Genomic DNA, 25,611 nt, shown 5'->3' with positions numbered 1-25,611 from the left:
AAAATAGTGTCCAATTTGTCTGCTTCAACTCAAAATGAGATGGTACCTGAAAATCAAAATGAAATATGATATTCTAAAAATTATTATAGATATATTTTAACTGAAATATTTATTTAAAAATCAAATATATTATATCACATAATTTTATCTAATACTTTCATAATATGGAATACATATTATTGATTGAAAAAAAAAGAAGCGCTCCAATTCAGAATTATTGACACAGTCCCATGTGTTAAGAAACGTGTGCAGGTGAATCTGGTATTTTTATTTTAAAAAAAAATGAATCCAAGCGCCAGAATTATGACTGCCTTCATGAGAACTTTGAAAACATTTCATATCACATCATTGAGTGTTCAAAGTCGAAGTATTTATCTGTTACCAAGGAGGAACGCGACAGATTTTGTTCGTGGCTTCTTTTATCGGAGTGATGAGAGCTGTCTCCGCCTGAACTGTCGGCGTAATAATTATCGAAGCCCAGCTCAAAATCAACCGCTCCAGCTGCATAGATTTTTGTGTTCTACGGCCACTTGCAACAGGTGGGAATTTGGGCTTGGCCTTGCCCTTGGAAAAGTCATTTGCCGCAACTTTTTCTGTCTCAACGAATAACATATGCAGTTAATAGATGTCTAGATCTAGTTTAAGTTAAATGCCTAAAAAAAAGTATGAAAAGCTAAGCCTAAGTACTAACATGATAATCAATCAATGAATCATGCATCACTTTTTTTGTCCTCATGAGTACGAGTCATGTTAATTGATATGGAATATGGTTTGAAATTGTTTTTGATTAAATACGTTAAAACAAAACAATTCCTCAGTTGGTAATATATTAACCTAAAGCACAAATGATAATATTTCTATAATTGTTAGAAATGCATTTTACTTTTTGTTGTATTGGCATTAACTATGATTAAGCATGTTAAGGCATTACATTAGACCTCTATCCCTATTTGAGTAATTCTCGTGTCGCATTTGACTAAAAATAATTGTTTGATCTATACAGTTTAAATTGATTATCAGAGACAGAGAGTAAAACTTGAACAATGGTGATCATTAAGTTTGCATTCTCACTCCCAGGCCCAGGCAGCCAAGTTTTGCTCTCTGAGCTGGGAATCATGAACTGTTTCAGTTTTTTTTTTTTTTTTTGTGTGTGTGGGGGGGGGGGTCACTGATAAATAATTGAATTGTATATTTAATGTATTGATTTAAATCTAGGCCTATTTTTTTCTTTCTTGTTACAAAATAAATGTTTGATTAACACCAGAAATAGAAAAGAGCATGTTGAAAAAATCCTATAGACATTTGAATTTGTAATATCCTGATTTTTTTATCAACATTTCTACCATGTGATTGAAATTAAAAAAACTTGACACCTCACAAATACACAATTTAAGGAAAAAATACATGTATGTCATGAACACATGATTCTTTCATATGGCCTGAAAGAGTATATTCTCTCAAATAATCTGATATATTAATATGGTATGTGTTGACACTTTGATGACCAGGATGTTTCCTTTGCACTTTTTGCAGCACTTGATGTAAATCTTGATTTGCGCCAAATTAAGGCATGACTGCAATGAATGAATTTAGATGTCATATTCCTAAAAGGATTCCATTAAAATGCATTTCAAAACACCTTTTCAGTAATTTACATTATAATTTTTTGATGAATACAAAACTATAAATCCTCAAGTTAATTTCATTGAAAAATATGTTTACTTATTTAGGATTATGACATCAATGGGCTTGGCACCTGGATTCATTCATTGCAGTCATGCCTTACTTTGGCACAAGTCAAAATTTACATCACTGCAAAGAATAGATCCAAGCGTTAACACATACAACATAAATATGGTATCAAATTATTTGAGAGAAGATACTCTTTCCAGTTTCCAGCCATATAGGCCTATAATGATTAGGTGTTCATGAATTTTTTCCCCTTAAATTGGGGATTTGTGAGGTGTCAAGTTTTTTTTTACTCACACGGTATATTGATTATTGGTCTCTTGAAGCAAATGACACTGAAAATCAACAAAAATTTCCACTTGAGCGAGCACCACTGCTTTAAAAAACTTCTTGTAAAATTACCTGCAGCTAAAAAGTCAGAAAGAGTTAATGGATGAAAGTGGGCCTAAATGGTTGATTTAAGAGCAAATACCCTTCAGCTAAAAAGATCGATTTGAAGACTTTTCCCCATTTTCCTTGCCCAACACAATCCATCAAATCCTCACAGCTTCTTCTCAATATATTTTCTTTCTTGTGATAGTGGATCATCAACTGATAAAAGGCCAGAGAGTAAACTACCTAAAATCTATACAAGAACTGGTGATAAGGGTGAGTACCCGTACATATTGTATATAGTCTTCAGAAAAGAAAAGCATTGAAGGAGATTGAAAACCTTGTAACAAGTTTGCTTACAAGTATGAAAACAGAAAAATCAAACAAATCAATACAAATTTGTTATTATGGAGATGCTCTCATTGGTAATGCATTCAAGAATAATGATGTCACAGAAGTACAACTCTCCCCTTTGTACACTGAAAATATATTAAAAAAACATATATTTTTGGTCATTCTAATGATAGTAAAAACTTTTGGTCCATGATATATTTTATAAAAATTTCTGTTGTATATCTTTCCATGACAAAAGACACTTGATCTATGGATAGACTTGATAAAAGTGACAATTATAGATGTAACTTATTTAGTAAGTAATTGGGGAGTTGTAAAAGTCTGACATCACACATGTTGGTCGCATTGCCAATGGGATGATGTCGACATCATTGGTGGTCTCAACGTTCAAAATTGTTAAATGCTCATAACTTATTATTTGTTCATCTTTTCTCAAACACCGCTTTGATTTGTTCCCAGTTTCATTTTCCTTTATCTATTGACTTTGATTTTTTTTTTTCATTTTAAATGATGACATGTCATGATAAAATGAATAAATAAATGAAAAAGGACAGGAGGAAGGATGACTGAATGGATGAATGGACGAATGGATGGGTGGGTGGATTGATGGATGGATGGAAGGATGGGTGGGTGGATGGATGGATGTGTAGGTGGGTGGGTGGGTGGTGATGGATGGATGGATGGGTGGGTGTGTGGATGGCTGGGTGGATGGATGGGGGGGTGGGTGGATGGATGGATGGATGGATATGAATAAATAAATAAACAAACAAACAAATAAATAAACAAACAAATAAATAAATGGATAGATAGATAAACAAAAAATAAATGTATGTTATGTATCTATACAACAGGATGCAGTATTTTTAGGTGGTCTGTCAACGACAGATCACCTATTGATTTCGCCAGAATTTTTATTTCTTCCGTACACTTTTTTGTACACACGTTCACTCGAAATCGACATGGTCAATTTCCTTCAAATTTCTGTCAGTCATCAAGCCCTATGATTTCAAGTTAAATCAACATTTTCAAGGTCATCAGGACATCGTGACGTCATCCAGGCGCCATTTTGTGAAATCACATTATCAATCATATCTTCATGATGTGCAATCAAAGGTCATTCATATTCATATCACATTAACTTCAGGTCACGGGTCAACAGGTCATGTCATCTAAGGTCACCTGGAGGTCACGACGCGCGCGTACGCGCGCGTCAAAATTTTCAATTGCTCAAAATCACTTTTTGACCAAAGTAAAGTACGTTTCAGGTCATTTTAAGCATTTCAAAAATTTGCGCGCGCACACGTATGCGCGCGCGTTTCCGCGCGTAACGCCTTCAACGCAACGCAGAAACGCCGTTTTTTTATATCATTGCATTGATAATATAATTCTGAGCAATTTGATACCTTGATCAACCTTCTACGACCATTAATAACGAAATTAACACCCGTTAAAGTTTGCAGCACGTGTGCGCGCGAGCTCTTACTATAGGCCATATATGGGCAAAAACATGCCTATTAAAAATACACTGTAGTTCTTTAAATAGTCCGTTGACCCCCAATTTTTTTTCATATATCGATAGAGTATGAGTTGTAGATTTGATTTCATGTCACCATTGTCCCTCAATTTGATCATGACATCATCAAAATGCCGTCGGAAGTTAAAATATCAATTTTCCTTGTTATGACGTCATAACAATTATGCAAATTAGGCTCTAACTCCCTGAATATTGGTCAATTTTCGCCCATTTTTCGATATGTTGTAGCTTAAGTCTTACTCTTACTGAATTATTGCCTTTAATTTTCATTTTAATAAACGGATCATCCTCAAAAATTGCAAATAATAAAGACATGTCATTTTTCCTCATTTTGCGTGTAATCTCTATGGGACATGACTTTTTCTCAAAACTAGATTCGACATTCCTCTATTTCGTGAGCCATATCTCCATTTCTTCTTGTCAGTTTTTCCTGAGCTTTTAGTATGTTGTAGCTGAGATTCTAAGCTTTCGAAAAGGTCACCTATTTTTTCGATCAGATGCCGGGATCATGCCCGTATTTCACTTGCAAAATTGGATTGGATATTCTCGTATTTTCCTTACGTGTAAAGTCTATGGGAAATATTCTAGCTCAATTCTTTCTTCTTTATTAGGTGGTCTGTCAACGACAGATCACCTATTGATTTCGCCAGAATTTTTATTTCTTCCGTACACTTTTTTGTACACACGTTCACTCGAAATCGACATGGTCAATTTCCTTCAAATTTCTGTCAGTCATCAAGCCCTATGATTTCAAGTTAAATCAACATTTTCAAGGTCATCAGGTCATCGTGACGTCATCCAGGCGCCATTTTGTGAAATCACATTATCAATCATATCTTCATGATGTGCAATCAAAGGTCATTTTAAGCATTTCAAAAATTTGCGCGCGCACACGTATGCGCGCGCGTTTCCGCGCGTAACGCCTTCAACGCAACGCAGAAACGCCGTTTTTTATATCATTGCATTGATAATATAATTCTGAGCAATTTGATACCTTGATCAACCTTCTACGACCATTAATAACGAAATTAACACCCGTTAAAGTTTGCAGCACGTGTGCGCGCGAGCTCTTACTATAGGCCATATATGGGCAAAAACATGTCTATTAAAAATTCACTGTAAATCTTCAGAACGAACGGGAACCCCCAATTTTTCCTCACTCTTGGATATAATCAATATCTCATTTGGAGATTTTGTGATGACATCAAAATTCCATTCGAAGTAAAAAAACATTTTTTCGGCAATTCATCAAGTTTTTATTTATTTAGTATTTATTTATATTTGGCTGTATCTTCGTTATTAGTGGTCAATTTCCTCTAAAATTTTGATATGATGTAGTGAAGACAATTCTCTACAAATAACATGTGACTAATTTTCACTTTTGACCACAGCATCAGCGTGTTATGACTTGTTTAAGTTTTTGCTATTTTTTTCTGGACCTAATTTTTGAGAATTTTGTAAAGAAAATGCTTCATTAATCAATTGTACGGTCTTCCTGAAAATTTTAAGCCCACCTGCTTTGCGGTTACTTATGTAGGAGATATTTTGTAATTTTGCCGGAACTTTTTAAGGGGCAATTTTAACATTGTAAAACATCATTTATGTATTTTTGTAGTAAACGCTGCAATATTTAAACGCTATTGGGTTGAAAATTTTTATTCCGGACATTTTGCGGAAATTCCTGGATTTTTTTTCTGTTTGTTCATTTTTACTAAATATAACGTATAACAAATTTCCAGGTACCTTCTGTGAAATGAAAAAATTTGTGCAATTTAGTTAATTACACATGTTCCCGAAATTTTGCGGGAAAATCGCCAGTATTTGAATCTTTTACCTGACTTTTTTCAGTAAAAATCATCAAGAAAGAATTTTCAAGTAAATGTCAAAATCATACACAATGAATAAAAAGATATTGAAAATTCTTGACGGAAAATGTTATTTGAAATGTTTAGAAATTTGCAGAAATTTGACAAACATTTAGAAAAAAAAATCTACTCGGTTCTTTTATCTAATACATCACTGATGAGTTTTGATGTGAATGCTGTGAAATTATAGCATTGTGAAACTTCTCATTAAAATCTATTGAAATGTAGCAGAAAATTTGAACAAAAATATTCAAGATATTTTAGTTTTCAAAAAGTATCACCTATAAATTTTCAAGTCTTCTGTGAAATTAATACCCACTGACATTGTGAAATGTCAGTGGATGAAATCTTTCAAAAAAATGCTCAAAGTACAAAGAATTTTTACAAAGATTTTGCATAAAAAACATCAAACTGTCGATTAAAAATTAGCTGCTGTGAAAATTAAAGCGCCTTTCATTGCGCAATTTTGGAAAGCCAATTTCAGTAAAATCGTCTGGAGATTTTTGAGTTTTTAACGCATTTTACGTGCTCCTAACTTTATTTCGTATTTAACATATTGCATTATCACCACCATCATTATAATCATCACTACATTTATAATCAAATTTAGCAATTGTCAAAATTTATTCCTCTGATATCTATGATCAAGATTATCAATCATATCTGAATGATTTATTCCCAGGATTCATTTTATAGAACATTAGCCGACAATGAATGAAGAATCATGACAGACCACCTAATTCGTCTGCATGACGAATTAAAATCTAGTTTTTTTTTATGGTTTCCTTAAAATCTTCTTATGTCATTTTGATTCATATCATATTCCATAAACCATTTCTTCACAAGAAAAGGAGAAAAGTGCAAAAAGATGAAATGATTTTCTTTTAGAGGCATTTATTTTGTTTAAGTGTGAAGTGATGATTGTCAATGGTAGTGCATAAGAATAAGGTAATTCCCTTGAGTATTAATAATAACTCAAGTGCTTGGGCAGGTCACAGTTTTAATGACTTATGAATTTTAATAATGACTATTGCTTTGAGGCTCTTGTGGCCTATGACAGATGAATGCTCCTCACACATTCAGGATGAAGATGAATAAATAAGAGGGACAGGAGACAGAAGACTGGTTTGTGGAAAACTGGTTAAGATGCACCTTCTTAGCCAGAATAAAAACAAATATTGTTTATTTAGAACTTGATAGGAGTGGTTCAGTCCTGTACTTATGCTGCAAAGTGATATTGTAGGAAAGAGGAATTCATTGATCAGTTACTCTCGATTTCATTTTGGTTTGTGTTAGGTACATCTGTCACGATAGCTGGGGACAGGAGGCCGAAGAATGATCAAGTCTTTGAAGCTCTTGGGGCCACAGATGAACTTTCCTCACAGATAGGGTAAGGAATTGATAACAAATAGAAATACTTGCACTTTTACTCTGTACCGTACAATTGGTTTCTTGCTCTGCCTTTTACCAGTTTACTTTAAATTCTTCCTTTTTTCTCTCTTTCTGAATGTAACCCCTCATCCCCCCTCTCTATTACTTGCCTGGCTGCCCATTTTCACCAGTTATTTCACCCCCTCTTTTGCAGCAGAACACATGTGTGCATTGATGAATGTACAACAATTCTTGTTATACTGCCATAGATTTATGTTTTTCTTTCCTTTTTGCTATTTTTCTCAATTTCTAGTATTTTTGTCTTGTTTTTCTCGCTCACAGGCTTGCAAGAGAGTTTGTGCTGGCAGCAAATTTAGAAGCCACAAATCTACAGCTAGAGGAGGTAATTAATAAAATATATATATATATTAGCTTATATAATGCTTATATTGATAGTAATTGATCGGTAAGTGCTTTACAAAATATGCAAATGGATACAAATTAATATTTAGTGCATGTTTTCAAGCAAAATTTGAAATGAAGATTCAAATTTTGAGTAATTTCCTTTTATAGATCAAAGTGATTGTGATTTGGAGTTAAAGTATACTCTCACATATTGTCCAACTACTCTTCAGTATAAGGAAAATGAGGTTGCATTCAAGTTTTATCTCATCAATTTAGAAGCCATTAACTTTTGCTTTTTATATTTATTTTTTGCTTGAACATACATTACTGTACATAAAGTTCATATTTACAGTAATTTTACAATGATTACCATCACCTATGTTTTGCTTTATTAATTTTGGTTTAAGTGGAAAGCTAAAATGGTTTTTCTACCAACTAACACTTGTAAAGAAGTATTGGCTTGGACAGCCCATGAGCATACCTCCATTTGAATCATATTTAAATCCACTCCCCCTCCTCCCCGCCCCACCACCCCAATCACCACTACACCTAACATCACCAATTATCACAACAATAATCCTTAATCACTCCTTTTGTAAAAAAAAAATGGGTCTTCTTCTATTCCAAACCAATGGAAGCCTACTTCTAAAAGAAACCCGGAACCCTTTCTTGTTTATACCTTTTTAGTCTAGCGCCATCTCATGATATTTATGTGTCAATTTAGAATTGAGCATTTTAGCAAAATAAAGGTGTTTCATTCATCCAAGCAATTTTTTTTTAGCACTGCCACCTTTTCCCCTCTTTACAACAACACTCAGTCAGTCAGTCAGTTGTCCAAAGTTTGAAGAAAAAAAACTTGTCCCTGTGAACAGAAATGGTCAGATTCACCTCACACTCATTGCAACAACCTTTACCCTTCCCTTAACCTTATGCAATTCAGTTCATCCTCCATCCTTGACCCAACCCTCCTATTGTTCTTCTGCACTTGCTTCTTCCACTTCTTCTTTGGTCATCCCTTTCTCCTCAAACTCAGAAGCCCCTTTTAAATCATGCCCATCATCCCTCCTCAACACATGCTCATACCGTCATGCATCTTAAGGCCACAGCACACCTTACGACCCGACTGGTCTACGATTGGTGTGCAACTGAGTGAGGGGAAATGTGACGTCACAACTCTTGTCAGCTTGAGAGTCGCAGACCGGTCAGAGACAAGTCGCAAGGAAAATTGTAAGGATTTGACATGTTGAATCCTTACAACTGCATCGCAAGCTCACTCCAACTACCAGCCAATCAGACAGCAGAGTCGCGACGCGTGCATGATATGCAACGCGCATACGCAGTAATAAGCGTCATTTTTTGCTATGGCAAAAAGCCAAAAGCGCCACAGACAGCAGAGTAATCGGATCGCAAGGTGTGGGGTGTCAAGGCTTATGACTGCCTTGCGATTCATCTCCTTTCACTCAGTCACAGACCAGTCGTAAACTAGTCGGGTCATAAGGTGTGCGGTGGCCTTTATACCGATGCTGCTTTCATCGTTTCAGATTCAATGCATTCTTCAAGATGCAGGTTCCAACATTGCCACTCCTAAGAGTTTAGCTTCCAAGAATCAGCTGGGTAAGTGCTTTGGTAAATTGCCAGTCGGTCAACACTTGCTTCATCTACTTTCCATTTCATCCAATCCCTCATACATGTAGTCTAATTTTTTTTTTCTACACACAGTTCGTCTACTAATCATAATCTCATCGTCATTTAGCCCATTCACTATTTTGTCTATTTTCCAGTTAGGCCATACCCATCTCATCTGATATCTGCTTGGTCCAACACCGCTTCATCAATATTTCTAGATGAACTGTTCATGAACCAAATTTTCATTTTACAAAGTAAAAAAAAGTAATATGTAGACAAGGTGAAAATTAGACCAGCTGGGCAAATGACTAAATGAGAATTAGACTAAAGTGGGTATTAGGCCAAATGTAGTGTAGACTGAATGGCAATTAGACCAAAGTGATAGTAGACCAAACAGATTTAGTCTGTGTGGTATTAGACTATCTGAGAAGTAGGCCTACTGCTCGTAGACCAAGTCAATGTAAACCATCTTTACAATAATAATTGTCCATACATGTAGGAAGGTTGAAAGAGTTGTGGTCATGACAAGTAATCCAAAATGTACAATCAATAATCATTATTATTACTCCAATTTTAGCTCGAGCTGCCCTGTCAGTTGTTCAGTGCATTTAAGAAATGAATACTGCTAGGTATCTCAAGTTCAGCTACGTGATGTGGGTAGGATATATACACCATTAAGCAGGCATGGATCCAGGGGGGGGGGGTTAAGGGCAGAGAGGGCACTGTACATTACCCCACCCCCCTTTAAGGACTTTTTTTAAAGGAAAATGCTCACCAGGAGTCATGATCATTTTTTTTTCATTTCTTTTCTCCATAAGTGCCCCTCCCCTCCTATTAAATCCTAAATCCACCCCTGTAAATAAATAAACAATCTTTCTTCAAGAAAGAGGGTAGGTAGGGGAAGGCAGAGTTTTCATATATTGGGTTTGGACATTTTATGATCTATGTTCTTTTTCTCTTGTTCAGTTCGCACTATATCAGTAGCTCACTCTGTTGTGATTTATTTGTTCCAGCGATGACGGAGTTCAACAATGATACTGTAGAGATGTTGGAAACTTGGATAGATGAAATGACGACGTCTCTGCCTCCACTGAGAAACTTCATCCTTCCGGTGAGAATATAGGGGGAAAAATTTGATATTTTTCCATATTCACTTCCATGAAGAAAGCGCAATATTTAGTGATTACATTTGTATGTGATCAACATTGTTTGCATATGCAATCTGTATTTTGAAAACCCATTCATTTAGACATTTTTCCAAAAAGATTGTGCTGTAATGCTTCTAAACTTTTGAAATGGATATCACAGTCTGATCTGATATTAAATATGAATAAATGTATTTAATTTATGCTGTAGGTAGTGAATTCTGATTCATTTGCCTGATTATTTCAGTTACTTGGCAATCCAGTATTAAAATCATCATTTTGGAGGTGTCAGGTATCTTTTTACTCACCTAGTAGACCTATGGTTGATAATTTGCAGTCCTGATGTGGAAATGAAAGCTACATCCCACTATATGATTTTGCTTAACTAAAGCTGTTTCTCACTGCCGTGTGAACATGGCCGTAGAGTGTGGTCATCATAAGTGGAATATCAACTGAAGCTATTCCTCACTGCCATGTGAACATGGCCTTGATAGAGTGTAGTCATTATCATAAGTGGCACGTCATGGTACTTGAATAGGAATGTATTCACCAGGATGAGTTATGTCAACACTGATGTCATAGGTGGATCCAGGATTTAAAGAAATGGGAGACAAAGAGGCCCGTATTCTGAAGTCGGGTTCAACTTAGACCATGGTCTAACTCTGTGCTAAAATTATGGGAAGCCAAAAGTGTCAAAATTTTTATTAAGTTGTATGTTTCTTATGTTTACTGTGCTGTTTCCTAATTCATCGATGGTGAAGACAATCATCTATTTATACTTCCTAGACAATTATGAATGATTTGCGAGCCAAATGAGCTGAAATATGATATCTCTACTGTTAGTGATTTATGTAACAATTGGCTTTCCATACTTAAACCACAACTTTAAACCTGAGTTTAAGTTAAACCCGACTTCAGAATACGGGCCAGAAAGTTTTGGAGAATTTTGTAGATGGCCCGCACTTCCAAACAGATCAAGTTTTCACATTTAAAAATCACAGAAATGGCCCATCACTCAGAAAAGGACCTACTGTATTTTGTGTCCCCCTTCCCTCAATCAAGGGGTGCAAAAATTTGTAACTTCAGGGTTCCCAGCCCATCAGGGAAATCAGGGAAAATTTATTTACCTTTTTTCCAGTCAGGGAAAAATCAGCCTGGAATTTGATGAAAAATACCTCAAATCAGGGGAAATGCCTCAAAATAGGGAAAAATCAGGTAATTTTGATCGACCCCAAAAACAACATCCATTGAATGACTGGTTATGGTGGTACTAATTCGTTTTACATGACTGTTTTTATACTGAACATACATGTAATTCACTGCAACAACTTAGAAAACATGCGAAACTGGGAATGGGTTTAAATAATTATCAGGGAATTTTTAAATTTCATCAGGGGAAAATCAGGGAAGTTTGTTTTCTTTTTTCTTAAAAAGCTGGGAACCCTGAACTTGTTGCCAAAAAGGGGCACACTCAACCCTCTGAATATCCACCACCCCCAGCCATCAGTGTAGCCTGGTGTTCATCATCATAAACATTTATGTACTAGATGGGAAACCTCTGACCTGAGAGTATGTTGCATGCCAACTGATAAAAAGCAAACACTTGATCCATAACTCTTTTCTTGTGAATTGGGGCTGTTCACTGGCTCTAGTATCAAACAGGAATTTTGTGTTTAATATACTGTGAGGGAAATAAGGCAACAAATTGGAATCATTTACTTGTCATGGATTTTGATCATAATATTTACAGAGAATACCACATTGTGTTAACCATGAGTTTGCATGTACCCACTTCCATACCTATAAGGGGAGGGGCAGGTCGGGCAGAGTCAGGGTAGGAAATAATTTTTATTTTTAGGGGCTATCTTTTTTTCCACTTTGAGACGATTGCCGAATTTTGGGGGCTGATTCTTTCATTTAAAGGGCTACTTTTGGGGGCAGCAAGCAATTATGCAACAAATGCAAATATTATTATTCTGCCATAGTTCGAATATTGATTTTCTACGTAATCTTGAATATTCTGTGACAGATCTTGGGGCGACTACATAGAATGGTTGCCCCATAGCATGCCTTTTGGGGAATTTAAGGGGTAATTTGGGCTGTCATGAGGGCGAAATCCCTGTTGCCCTCATGTAATGACAACTTTATGTTCAGGAAAAGTGCTCTTGTACAGTGCGTCCCAAAAAAAACTATACACTTTTGAAATGGCTGCCAAATAAAAAGTATATCACTTTGGGGGGAAAGACTTATACATATGGAAAGCCGATAAAGTCATCTTTCAAATTACACCAAAATGTTGGAAAACTATTCATGCTTGAGTGAGCACTACCCGCTTAAACAAAGGGTATGAAAATTAGGGTGGGCAGGAATTAGCCTTTCGGTTTCTTTCAGTTTTTGAGAGGCGAGTCTCTTGGAACTTGCAAACTTGAGAGTGTTCTGATGAATTGATGGTCATTCATTATCAATTTAAATTGTTAGAGCAAATTTCATGAATTATCAAATTGAAATTCCATGCATGAGTAAGCATGAATTGCAATCTTTAGTGAAGCATTTTAACTTACAATGTGGGTCTCAGCAGTGTGTTCATTGGAGTCAGGAGAATAGGAGTAAGAAATGACTTCAGTGTGTGAAGTAAGCTGATGGGAAAAGGGTCAACAGAACGTTTAGCCTCCCTCCTACAGGTCCGTCCCTCCCCCCTCCTGTTGAGATTGAGACTGATTGCTATTACATGTACGCATTAAGTGCAAAGCGGACTGTCAATTTGATAATAAATTCTGAAAATTAGATCATCAACTTTTATCTATCAATCATTCAATCAACAATCTGTTAGTAAATAAACTCAATCAATGTCATCAATCAAATATTCACCTTTTTCAATACATTATCAATCAAACATTCAGCTTTTTCAATAAATGATTTCATAAATTATCATAATTAGTCAAGTTCTTAATAAATCATTCAATGGAAAAGAAAGACCCATCAACCATCAGTCACTTGGCATTTTAAGTTTTAAATACCAACCAAGAGAAAGAAAGGGGTGGAGGGCGGGGTGAGTACATGACATGTAATTTGTAAGAGAACACAAAGAAGAATGCCCCTTTAACCCAGTCTTACCCTATCTCATCCCCTTGCATGTAACAGGTACCATCACATTACTCTGACTCTCACAAGCACACTTGCTAAGATCCACATAATAAACGAAAAATGCTACACTAAAATTACAATTCCTGTTTACTCATGCATTACATTTCAATTTAGTAACTCGTGAAATTTGCTTAAGAAACCAAAACGGATCTCCATTTATCAGTAATTTAGCATAACACCCTTAACTTTGCAAGTTCCAAAGGACTCACCTAAAAAAAAAATGGAATTAAGGCTAATTCCTGCTCACCCTAGCAAAGGCTAGTCTCTCAGGAGGGGTGAAAGGGGTAGAGAGAGAGAGGGGGGGGGGGGGGTTAAGTGTTCTGTTGACCCATATCCCGTCAACCTACTTCCCCCACCTAAGTCCTATCCATATTCTGACTTCCATGAACACATTGCTGAGATCCACTTAAAAAGTGAAAAATTGTATTTCATGTTCACTCATACATTAAATTTCAATTTAATAATTCTTACAATTTGCTCTAAAAACCTAAATTGATAATGCTTGATCATTGATTTATCAAAACATCCTCAACTTTGCAAGTTCCAAGGGACTCGCATCTCAAAAACTGAAAGAAATTGGAAGGCTAATTCCTGCCCACCCTAATTTCCATACCCTTTGTTTTAGTGGGCAGTGCTCGCTCAAGCATGAAAAGTTTTCCAACTTTTTGGTGTCATTTTAAAGTTGACTTTATAGGCTTCCATGTATGTAAGTCTTTCCCCCCAAAGTGATATACTTTTTATTTGGCAGCCATTTCAAAAGTGTATAGTTTTTTTTGGGACGCACTGTAGAATGACTGATCTTTGACCCTTTTTTAGTTGTTTGAATACTTTTGCCCCTTCTGACAAGATTGTTTGTCATTCGCCTTATCAATTATTTTCTTTACTCATTGATTTTATTCTTATTGATTGCAAAGGATAATTATTCAAGAATACAAAAATTCAATGCAGTAAGTATATTTGCCATACTTAGTGCAAAAATCATAATACATGCCATGCAAGTCGTTTTATGTGAGGTTTGACTCTAGGGGTATGTATAATTGATAATTGACAGTTACCAGGACACACACTCCTGAGTAATAAAAGGAACATGTCATCCAATGTGTTTTTTTTTTTTCTTTGTTTCTTTGTTTCATCAGTCGGGAGGGAAGGCTAGCAGCGCTCTCCATGTCGCGAGATCAGTATGTCGAAGGGCAGAGAGAAGGTGAGTGTTGATATCCAGATAAATCATTACATAGTTGTGGAGCGTTATGGCGCAGTGGATTAATAGTATCCGGACTTTGAAACAGAGGGTCGTGGGTTCGAATCCCAGCCATGGCGTAATTTCCTTCGGCAAGAAATTTATCCACATTGTGCTGCACTCAACCCAGGTGAGGTGAATGGGTACCTGGCAGGAATTATTCCTTGATATGCGTGTGCGCTGTAATCTTGGTAATTACGGCTGCCAAGCCACAGCTGGGGTAATAGTATCCAAGTCCTTTGGAAGCGCATAGAGACATTATTCATAATTGTGATATGCACTATACAAGAACTGTATATTATTATTATTATTATAGTAACACTCTCCATGTATGAATATATTGGCTACCTTATTTAATTACTGGTACAGAAAAATAGTTCAAAATAGCTAAATATATATGGACATACGTTTATTGAGGTGCTAATATATCAAATATGACATCTTTGCAGTCAAATATCAAGGTGCTAGCATCTTAAAAGTTACATTTATGTATTGCTGTAATATTTCAGCTTTTTTGCTAATAATACTACATTGTTCACTATTTTTTTGTGGTTCATTTATGAGGGTATTCACCATTTTTGGATATTTTTTGCAATTCTTTTAGTTTTGCTGTTCTTTTCTCTTCTTGATCTTCATATATGAATTTTATAAGATTTTATTTTTTATATATTATCTTATATAATGCGTGTTTTTATGATGGATATCTAGTTAACTGAGGTTTTTGTTTTCATTCATTGATTCTGTATTATTCACTCCTATATTAAAATTTGATTTTTTCATTTGAATGTATTCATTCCTAACTGTTCATTTGCATTCGGCAGTTTTGTGTGTGTCATTCTTTTACATTCATATCTTCCTTCATTTATTCTTTGCTCATCCTTTCCTTCGGTTTGTATTGAGAAACCTTTTGCACCCCCTTTATCTTTTTGTCATGTCATTACTAAGTGATATCATTTTATTTCTCTAATGTACATGTAAGCTTATCCAAAGAAAGCTAAATCCAAGATCAGAATGTTGGTTTAGTATAGATCATATTTTTTTGCATTTCCTGAAAATGAAAAAAGAGGAATTTGGAGAAATACCATTCATAATGTGGTTCAAAATAAATAAAAGTAGGTCATTTCATTCTTTACTCTCTTCCCTCAGTATATCATTGATTTTATGAGTACATCTGCCATGGATTTATGTGCTCTATCGCCATTATCTTAAGAAGTATGTGATATTATTGAAATCGGTTGCTGATAGGTGAATACAGTTGTAACTTATAAAACATTGACCATTTGAATTACCCATCATGCCACTGTTGCCACCCAACTAGGGGTCAAAGTTCAGATGTCAAAAGTTATCGTGCCATGTCATTACTAATTGATATCATTTTATTTATCTAATGTACATGGAAGCTTATCCAAAGAAAGCTAAATCCAAGATCAGAATGTTGGTTTAGTAGTGGTCACATTTTTTGCATTTCCTGAAAATGAAAAAAAGAGGAATTTGGAGAAATACCATTTATAATGTGGTTCAAAATAATAAAAAGTAGGTCATTTCATTCTTTACTCTCTTCCCTTAGTATATCATTGATTTTATGAGTACATCTGCCATGGATTTATGTGCTCTATCGCCATTATCTCAAAAAGTATGTAACTTTATTGAAATTGGTTGTTGATTTGTTGATAGGTAAATACAGTTGTAACTTATAAAACATTGACCATTTGAATTACCCATCATGCCACTGTTGCCACCCAACTAGGGGTCAAAGGTCAGATGTCAAAAGTTATCAGGTGGAATACTAGAAGACATTATGAGGCCAGTGACAGTCATCAAAATGTCATCATGTGGAGCGAATAAAGATCAAATTTATATTGTTGAGATTCCTAAGTCCATAAATTCTTTAGTTAGAAGCTGTTAAGTGATAGTATAAGTTGACAAATGGAATGTTTTGGACACCCTTGTCAGTATGTCTTACAGCATGGATATTACTTTCAAAGAAAAATACCTGTAGAAAGGGAATTGTAAGTGGCATTCCCTGCCGTTAGTACCTGTAATATTCAGCAACAAAAACAAATAAAGAATTTGTTGTTATCAAGTAATAGCTGTTTGTAATTTATGAATAAACTTCGTCAACAATGGCATTGTAAATCATTTGCCTGTAACTGATTATTTTTGTGATCATACAGTTTACCTATAAAATATCTCTTAAAACTCTAAATCTTTTAACAAAAATAGCCAAACGACAAAGAGAACCACCTGAAATCATTTTTTTAAAGGAATATTTTACTATTATATGGTTGAGGGTTGTCTTGTCCCCCACCTTCTCCTAAGCTGAATTACATTAATTCAGTTGATTAATTAACTGAGATTGCAATATTTTATTATTCTTTATTTTTTCAGAAAGATTGCTTACATGTAGTATGCATCCATTCCATACATAAAATATATCTTGAGGCTTTTCCCCATTTGTTTTGTTGTAGATTTTCAATTGATCTTTTTTTTCTCTCTCAATATTCCTATTTATAATCATCCTCAATTTTCTTGTCAGAAGTCCCCGAAATTTGAACTGAATGTAATTGGAGATGATCCTTCAGTAGATCATCTATCTCTATTGTGTATAACACTAACTGATTTATGGGCCCCCTCAAAGGAAGAATTGCATCTGAGGCAAGTTCATTGACCTTTAGTCAGACCCCCTTGACCCGAGCAGCCACCGAATGTAACCAAATGAAAAATATTTTTATGAAGTAGATGATCATGAAAATTAAAGATCTAGAAACTTACTTAGATGCATAAAACTGACTGGGAAATAAAGTTAAGATATAAAACAGTGAGAGGAAATTATTCAATCAAGTGTGTTTGAATTTACTACTTTAAAACAGAAGTTCTTTGGAAATGCTTGAAATAAACAAAATCCTTTAAAAATTAAAATGAATATTACAGCACTTATCATAACTAAGCTGACACATCCACACAATTATTTTAGTGCTTCATATTTATAATTACATGAAATATTTCCCAGTTATATGACAATTACTTGCTTGGATTGGCAGGCATCAGGCCATATTAAGCACATCAAACAAAAAGAATTACTTTGAAAAATTAAAATTTGATTTCCTTAATTTTCTTTTTTATATGCAATCACTAAATCTGTCCTGATAAGCCAGGCTTCAAAGTGTACCAGTGGCCTGTAAGCATTTATTATTAAAATTAGAATTAATTATCATATGCACAGGGTATATATATAAGCATGATTGTAGGTCAAACTTAATTCCCTGTGAAACAGCCCTCAATGTGATTTCTATTTTTGCTGAAATCTCATTGATTACCCCTTCCCTTAATACTTCAGCATCGATCAAAATACAAAGAAAGACCATGCAATATTTGCTATATGAAGAGATTATGAAGAAATATTCAAAAGAACAGTTTGAATTGAGGCTGTTTTTAAGAAGTCTTTTCTCTATCTGCGCATGTCTCATATCTGTCGTCATAAAGCATCAAGGAACCTGTGGTAGACTGATCTGAATGGGAAACTTTTCTAAATTTAGCCACAGTTTTATTACCATGTAATCCATACTCCATGTTGGTATTTAGAGATTTACGGGTCCCAGAAAATAATCTAGTGAATTATCATGCTTATACAGTGCATCCCACAAAAACATAAATCCAAGAATTATTGATGACTTATCATTCTAACTTAATCACAAGTACATATGATTGTAAGAATCTCCCGTTTCACCTGGTATAACTCAAGACGATTCTCCGTTCACACATGAGCGAGGAAGAACACTTTTGAAGAAAGGATTCCAAAAAGTTGATTTCATAGTGTATGGAGGGAAATGGGAGGAGGGAAGGTATAGTAGGAGATTTAAGTTTATCAAGATACTGCATAGCCTGTCAGGGTTCCCAGCCCATCAGGGAAATCAGGGAAAATTATATTACTTTTTACCAGTCAGGGAAAAATCATGGAATTTGATTTTTTTTAAATACCTCAAATCAGGGGAAAATGCCTTAAATGAGGGAAAATCAAAATTTTGATCGGCCCAAAAGTCGAAAGCATGGAAGTCAGTCAGACTCTGTTGTATTTTGTTGAATATCAAAACAACATCCATTGAATGACTGGTTATTGTGGTACTAATTAGTTGTATGAAAATACATGTAATTCACTGCAACAACTTGAAAAACATGCAAAACTGGGAATGGGTTTAAATAATTATCAGGGAATATTTAAACTTCATCAGGGGAAAATCAGGGAATTTTGTTTTCTTGAAAAGCTGGGAACCCTGCCTGTAGTACAGCGATGAATGTATCCCGCTTCCCTCCCCCCCCCCCCCCCCCTCTCGTGCATGTGCTACAGAATAAGGAGGCACTCCCTTTTGAAATCTAGGTCTGGAAGGGAAATGATTCTGTCTGAAAGTAATTTGGATATAATTTGGATGTGGCCAAAAAATGCTCTTAACACCATGATGTTAATGCCTGTCATAAATTTTGATAAAGGTTTGATAATTCATATTGGAGTACTATCCCAGGAACATTCGCATCTTACAAAAGTGACCTTTTTTAATACATGAATTTCATATTTGAGGGTATTTAGCAGTTAGCACCCTCTTGATAATATTAAAGGCTTGCTTCAAAAAGGGTCCCTACAAAATTTAGTTGTTGCATATCAGAAAGCTATATACGGATTATGTACTGAAATTGTTGGCCTATTCAATGCATGACATGTTGGTTAACAACAGAAGGATTGGGATCCTGACCAAAATTAAGTAAAAACACAAAATACATTTCCACTAAAATATATCATCCACAACTTAGTTGTTTTTTTACGCCCGTCCTAGATGCATGGGACGTATTGTGGTATCACGCTCGGTGTCCGTCCATCCGTCTGTCTGTCCGTCCGTTAACTTTTTGGTGTAAACGCGATAACTTCAGTTTGACTTAACCTTGGCTCATTTAATTTGGTGCATGGATCCCAGGAAGCCTATTGATTTTGAGGTCAAAATGTCAAAGGTGAAGTTGCCAAATTCCACTATTCTTGCTTGATCAATAACTCCATTTTTCACATTACACGTGGGCGTATTGTGTGCTCGCCTTAGCAACACTCTTGTTACATACATATAGTGAAAACTGGAATAGTGACTATTAGTTTAGTGGGTATTTACCATATCTGAAGAGAGGCTCTTTGCATGATGATGGTAGTTTTATAGCAATAGTATTATGCCATCGTAACATTCAGTGGAGCAGATTCCTAACAAAACTTTAGCATTCAGGTGACGGTCGGAAGTTCGGAACATTTGAGTCATATTTCAAGTGATAAACATCAATTTCATTATCATTATGTTTCTTTTACTTATCATTATTTCTATTTTGTCATTATTTTCTCTCTTTTTTTTCATTTCCAAAGCATTGCACCACTTTGTACAAGTGATGAAATTGATCTTGCAGTTGGTAGATTCATCAACAGGTATGTATGGTACAACTGTATCTCAGTTTTCAGTATTTTGGATTTTGAACTAAAGGGATGAATCAACTTTTAAGAAAGATGAAATTTAGTTTCTGACAAAATGAAAGGTATAATGTTATCTCTTCCTATTGTTGAATAAAGAATACCCGAATGTTTGGATGAAATGGAAATCATTAAAGGAAAATGAAACCCAAATTCGAATACCATATAATGTCATTGAAAAATACAGGACATTCAGTTCAAAGTCTGATGGAGATCGCCATTTTTGCGAGGTTAATTCAAAATTTTGACATCAGCGATGAACTACATCTCTAATACATTTGCCCCTTATAGATTCTATTTTACCATTAAAAATCAAATATACACAGTAAACTCTTAGAAATATTGTTCCAAATGTTTTTGATATATTATATTTTCAAAATATGATTTATTGAATTTTAAAGATTGATTTTACACCTTATTTACATTTTCGAAATTGGCCAATTATAGCTAATTAGCCAATTTCGAAAATGTAAATATGGGTGTAAAATTAATCTAATCATATTTTGAAAGTATGATATAACATCAAACACATTTGGAACAATATTTCAAAGAGTTTTATGTGTATATTTGATTTCTTAACGGTAAAATGGAATCTTTAATAGGCAAACGTATTAGAGATGTAGTTCGTCACTGACGTCACAATTTTGACCCAACCCCGTGAAAAATGGCGATCTCCATCCAGAGACATTGAAACTAAAGAAGCCCAACTCTGGAGAGGTGGTACTCCATACTAAGAAAACGGATTGGGGTATGTGTGGATTCATTTTGGTTGTCCTGTATTTATCAATGATATTTTGTGGTATTAGGTTTGGGCTCCATTTTTCAGTATCTAAAAAGCCTATAAAGAATCAACAGGGCCTATACCACATGCTTGAGAACACCCATCAGGTAAATTGCATTGGTCGCCCAGCACAGCAGCGTGCGAGACACAGAGACCATGCCTGCTAGAATAATTCTGAACAAGAGTATGGTGCATCTCTATTGGGAAATTCTAGCTGTCTTGGTGAATACCTGATCACTTGTCTATTAGAGCTCTGCCTTTTCAGTATGACCTAAATAATTTTATTTTGACTAGATTTTTGCAGGTTTAACAAGAATATCAATTATGCAGTTTGTAAATTGCAAGTTTGATCAAGATTTTTTTTACTAATATTTAACATATCAGTGTAGAATGCATTTGAGTGCAATGTTTGCATTTTCTTTCTAATCTCTGAATTGTTTTGTTATGCTTTCACTTGAGATTTCTTAATTGCTGTATCTCTCTCCTAATTGATTGATTGATTTTAATTGCATTATTGTTTATTGCTATCTGTCTCCTTGTTTTTCTCCTTCTATCTCTTGATTGCTCTTAATTGTCATGTCTGACCATCAATTCTTTTCTCTCTCTCTGGGTATGTCTTCCTTTCTGCTTGTCTTTCTTTCTAGTTCTTGCCTGCTGAGTGTATATTGTTCATTGCTTAATCATGCTCTCTCTCTCTCTCTCTCTCTCAACCTTAGGTTAAGTGACTACTTGTTTACAGCTGCTAGATACGTTGCCCAGGAAGAAGGGAAGAAAGAAACCATCTACAGACGAGTCAAGCCAAAAGACAAGAAGTGAGACAAGGAGAATGAGTCTTTTATTCATACAGTTTTATGTTCAATGTCCCTCCCTGTCACTGCATTCTTCTTTTCTCCTCAACTTTATATATTTATGAACTATTATGAATTGTATGATGAGGATGAGAAGATGAGAAAGCAAGCTCCATGATATCTTCTAATCTTTTCCCAGGAAAGATGACTTTAAAAAGGTCCATGATCTTGTCTCCTTGTATTACCACCTTGAAACATAAGCATGACAATAAACAAGATTTTTTTGTTTATTCTCGCCTATCACATTTGACAAGTTAACTTAAAAAGATCGTGGATCTTGTCTCCTTGCCTCACCTTCTTAAAAACATTCATCCTGGCAATAAACAAGATCTTGTCTGTGTCCTCTCACTTTTACATTTATCAAATTAACTTGACAAGCTCCTGGATCTTGTCTCCTTGTCTTACCATCCTGAAAAAAATCAACATGACAATTTCCATAATATCTTATTTTTGTCTCCTCATGTTCCAAATTTAACAAGTCGACTTTAAGATTGTCCATCTTATTTTCTTGTCTTCTCTTCCTGCGAAATTTGACTTCATGTGATTCAGGATCTTGTATTATTGTCTTCCCAGCAAAAAAAGGATCAATTATATCAGTAACAAGACTCTTCACTTTGTCTCCTTGTCTTTTCATTCTGACAAAGTCAACTTGTTAAGATTTATCCCCTTGTCATATTGTATTATCGCTGTGACAAAGTCATAAGCAAGATCTCGGATTTTGTTACTTTATATGCCCATCCAAACAAAAAGATCAACCTAACAAGATGCCAGATCATGTCTCCTTGTCTTTTCATCCTGAAAAATCTTACCTGATGAGATCTAGGATCTTGTATTCTTGTCCTCTCATCTTCTCGTCCTGACTAGGTTGACATGCAAGACCTTATCTCATCTTCTTGATTCATTTTATCTCCTTGTCATGAATTATATCACTATCTACATATAGAAGCATAGTTAGGCTCCTGTATGAATCAGGTCATAAAGAGAAGAAAAGTACAAATTCTATAGAATATTGTGCAATATATGGTGTATATGCATTTATTTTTGCTTGGAGATATAATATTCCATGTGGTTTGAATCAATGCAATTTTCCTTTAATAGACAAACTTGTTTAACTGAGTAGGAGCATATAACTATGCCAAAATAAATAAGGGCTCACCATTAAAATCTTTCTGCTACCTTCTACAAAATAGTTCAGGGACCTGTTTCATAGAGCTTGTTATAACATCAAAATTATAATAGCAGTTTAAAGTACTGAAATCATTCAATATGATTGCCTGATAGTAAATTTGTTATAGAAATTGGGCAACATAAACCAGTATTTGTGAATCTCAGGGCCCAGTGCTGCTTTTTTTTTTGCGCCACCATTATCCCCAACTGGTCTGTCCATTGCAAACACATCGTTCATGGGTAGCATGCTAGTGGCACCATAACATTCTGATCTGATAAACAATTGGAGAGTTAAACACTTGCGAAAACACTCTGATTGAGGTGTACTGGCCCCACAATTAGGTCCATCTATCTTTTGATTTACTTTTAACAAATTGAACATTACAACCATGAAATATACAGTGCATCCCAGAAAAAGGGAAACCAGGATTCCCATGTCTTTTTACTTCAGAGGCAAATAAATTTTGATATTTCATTTGAATAATCATGTAATTCAATTATTCCTCTTTATTTTGATAACCAATTTAAGACAAATACTTCACGCATTAATGAGCAAGACGAGTTGGAAATTTTAATGTCAAAACCAGGTTGTGCAGAAAAATTGGGACAAGATTGGTTCGTGATACGACAACTGTGCATATTCGACGATTAGCAATTAGCATTTCTTTTGTATTCTTTGTTAAGTGTCTCTCACTGATCCCTGACATGAGAGTGGAATCAGATTCACACATCAGTTTCTGCAAAAAATTGTTTCTGATATGCCTCAATATTTATTGTTTGTAATCTGACATGCATGACCCACTTGCTAAGCTGTTGGTTTCACATGAGAGATGAGATTCCACTCTTGCCAGGAGTATCAAATTTATAGTACATGTAAAAACATATTTAATAATTGTGAAATCTATCTCTGAAAATGGGTTTCCTTTTTTTGTGGGACGCACTGTATAGGCATACAATCACAGCTCTCATTATGTAAAGAGAAGATTTTACAGGTGTTTTGTTTTTTCCTATGTTTATAGGCTGTGAGACTTGATCAAGGGTTTCAATATGATAAGATCTTCTACACTTTCTTCAATGATATGTGCATTGTAAATTGATATATAACTATAATATCACAATATGTTTGAATTCCCAAAAGAGCTTTATACCAGGGCCCCGTCTTACAAAGAGTTATGATTGATCCAATCAATCGTAACGATGGAAATCCATCAGTGTCATAATTTTTTTCTACAGGAAATTTGCAAAATGTCCTTTGTAAACTCAGGAGAACACACCATTTGTCAATTGTCAAGAAATCAATGAATTGATGGATGTACATTCACATCTAATTTTTTTAAAACAAACATGCATTTTAGATGTTGACTGTGCTGGCTTTCCATAGTTGCGACTGATTGGATCAATCCATCAAATCCATGGACTGTGCAGATTTCATGCACCATTTGAAAGAAATTGCACATTTTTTTCATTGTACTTTCTCAGTTTATGCGCTGCATTACACTATGGATCTGCATCGTTGCATCTTAATTGTACCCCTTCCTGTTTTTTGCCTCTTGTGAATGTGGACCATATTTAATGTTTGTAAATAAACACAGAGACACTTTGGTCTATGAACCTGTTTTACAAACAATTTATCTAAAATCAACTTAAGATTTACTCCGGGGGGGGGGGGGGGGCACTTCCATTGATAAGTGGATACTATGCGTGACCATGAGGTTTCAAAAAGCACCCTAAATAAGCATTTTCCATGTTCTGTAAATGCACCCCCCCCTTAACAAGTATTGGTGTATGAAACCATACCCTTAACAAGTATTGGAATTTGGAAACAAAACGGTACCCTTGACAAGTATTCCTTGATTTGACCCCCTAAACAAGTAGGGGTTATGTTACGGACGTGATCATGGATCATTACTTTCATTGGGTTTAGTACCACCGTACACACCTTGCTCAAATTGGACCCTGAACGCGCAGTGTTGGGGCAAAAAGGTATTTTAATCTTTTTTATTCCATCACAAATTGGACCATAAACAAGTAGTTTTCCTAGCGAAATATATACCCTTTTTTATTATTTTAGTGTTTTGAGACACCCTTATTACATTACATGTGTAACATGCCCTATCTTGAAAAAAAAGATCCTTTTTACCTGTTTTTTGGTCACGTATGGTATCCACTCATCAATGGAAGTGCCTGGCCCCCCCCCCCCCCCCCCCGGAATTACTTCAAGTTTGAGTTGCAGTCTCAAAGAAATCACTATCAAATCTGTGATTGATGTGAATTGATAATAAATGTTTATGAAGGTGAGCCTTGGCATCGTTCTTTCTGCTCTTTTATGTGTAAACTATAAAATTGATCATACCTTGTTGATTAAATATATTAATGGTATTATATCATTGATATTTTGCTGTTATTGACATTTTATTTTACCAGTAAGAAACGTATATTCCATTTTTGTCATAACCTGTGTAAAAATACCACCGGTCTATGTAGATCACATGTTTGGTTTCCCCTTGAGTGGTTTTCCCGGTTTATTTCCAATTCGTCTAATGCCAATTCATCCAATTGCCAACTCGTCTACTATCATT

At 35.1% G+C, this 25,611-nt stretch overlaps 1 protein-coding gene across 1 annotated transcript; it reads left to right on the top strand.

The window, feature by feature from the left end:
• Positions 1-195: 195 nt before the first annotated feature.
• Positions 196-25,423, top strand: LOC129254371 (corrinoid adenosyltransferase MMAB-like). Its single transcript, XM_064115497.1, has 9 exons — positions 196-539; positions 2,270-2,337; positions 7,111-7,204; positions 7,528-7,588; positions 9,132-9,204; positions 10,230-10,327; positions 14,642-14,706; positions 20,135-20,194; positions 21,734-25,423. Exons 1-9 carry the CDS (start codon positions 283-285, stop codon positions 21,831-21,833), a joined length of 876 nt encoding a protein of 291 aa, XP_063971567.1. The 5' UTR covers positions 196-282; the 3' UTR covers positions 21,834-25,423.
• Positions 25,424-25,611: the final 188 nt, after the last annotated feature.

Source organism: Lytechinus pictus, chromosome 2 (assembly GCF_037042905.1).
Source record: "Lytechinus pictus isolate F3 Inbred chromosome 2, Lp3.0, whole genome shotgun sequence".
NCBI classification, from domain to species: domain Eukaryota; kingdom Metazoa; phylum Echinodermata; class Echinoidea; order Temnopleuroida; family Toxopneustidae; genus Lytechinus; species Lytechinus pictus.
This window is presented reverse-complemented; position numbering and strand designations above follow the sequence as displayed.

Excerpts from the sequence above, each read along its gene's own strand:
- LOC129254371 (XM_064115497.1), top strand. The coding sequence starts at position 283 with ATGAATCCAAGCGCCAGAATTATGACTGCCTTCATGAGAACTTTGAAA. Across the intron at positions 2,338-7,110 it reads TACAAGAACTGGTGATAAGG|GTACATCTGTCACGATAGCT; the intron begins GTGAGTACCCGT and ends GGTTTGTGTTAG. Across the intron at positions 10,328-14,641 it reads TGAGAAACTTCATCCTTCCG|TCGGGAGGGAAGGCTAGCAG; the intron begins GTGAGAATATAG and ends TTGTTTCATCAG.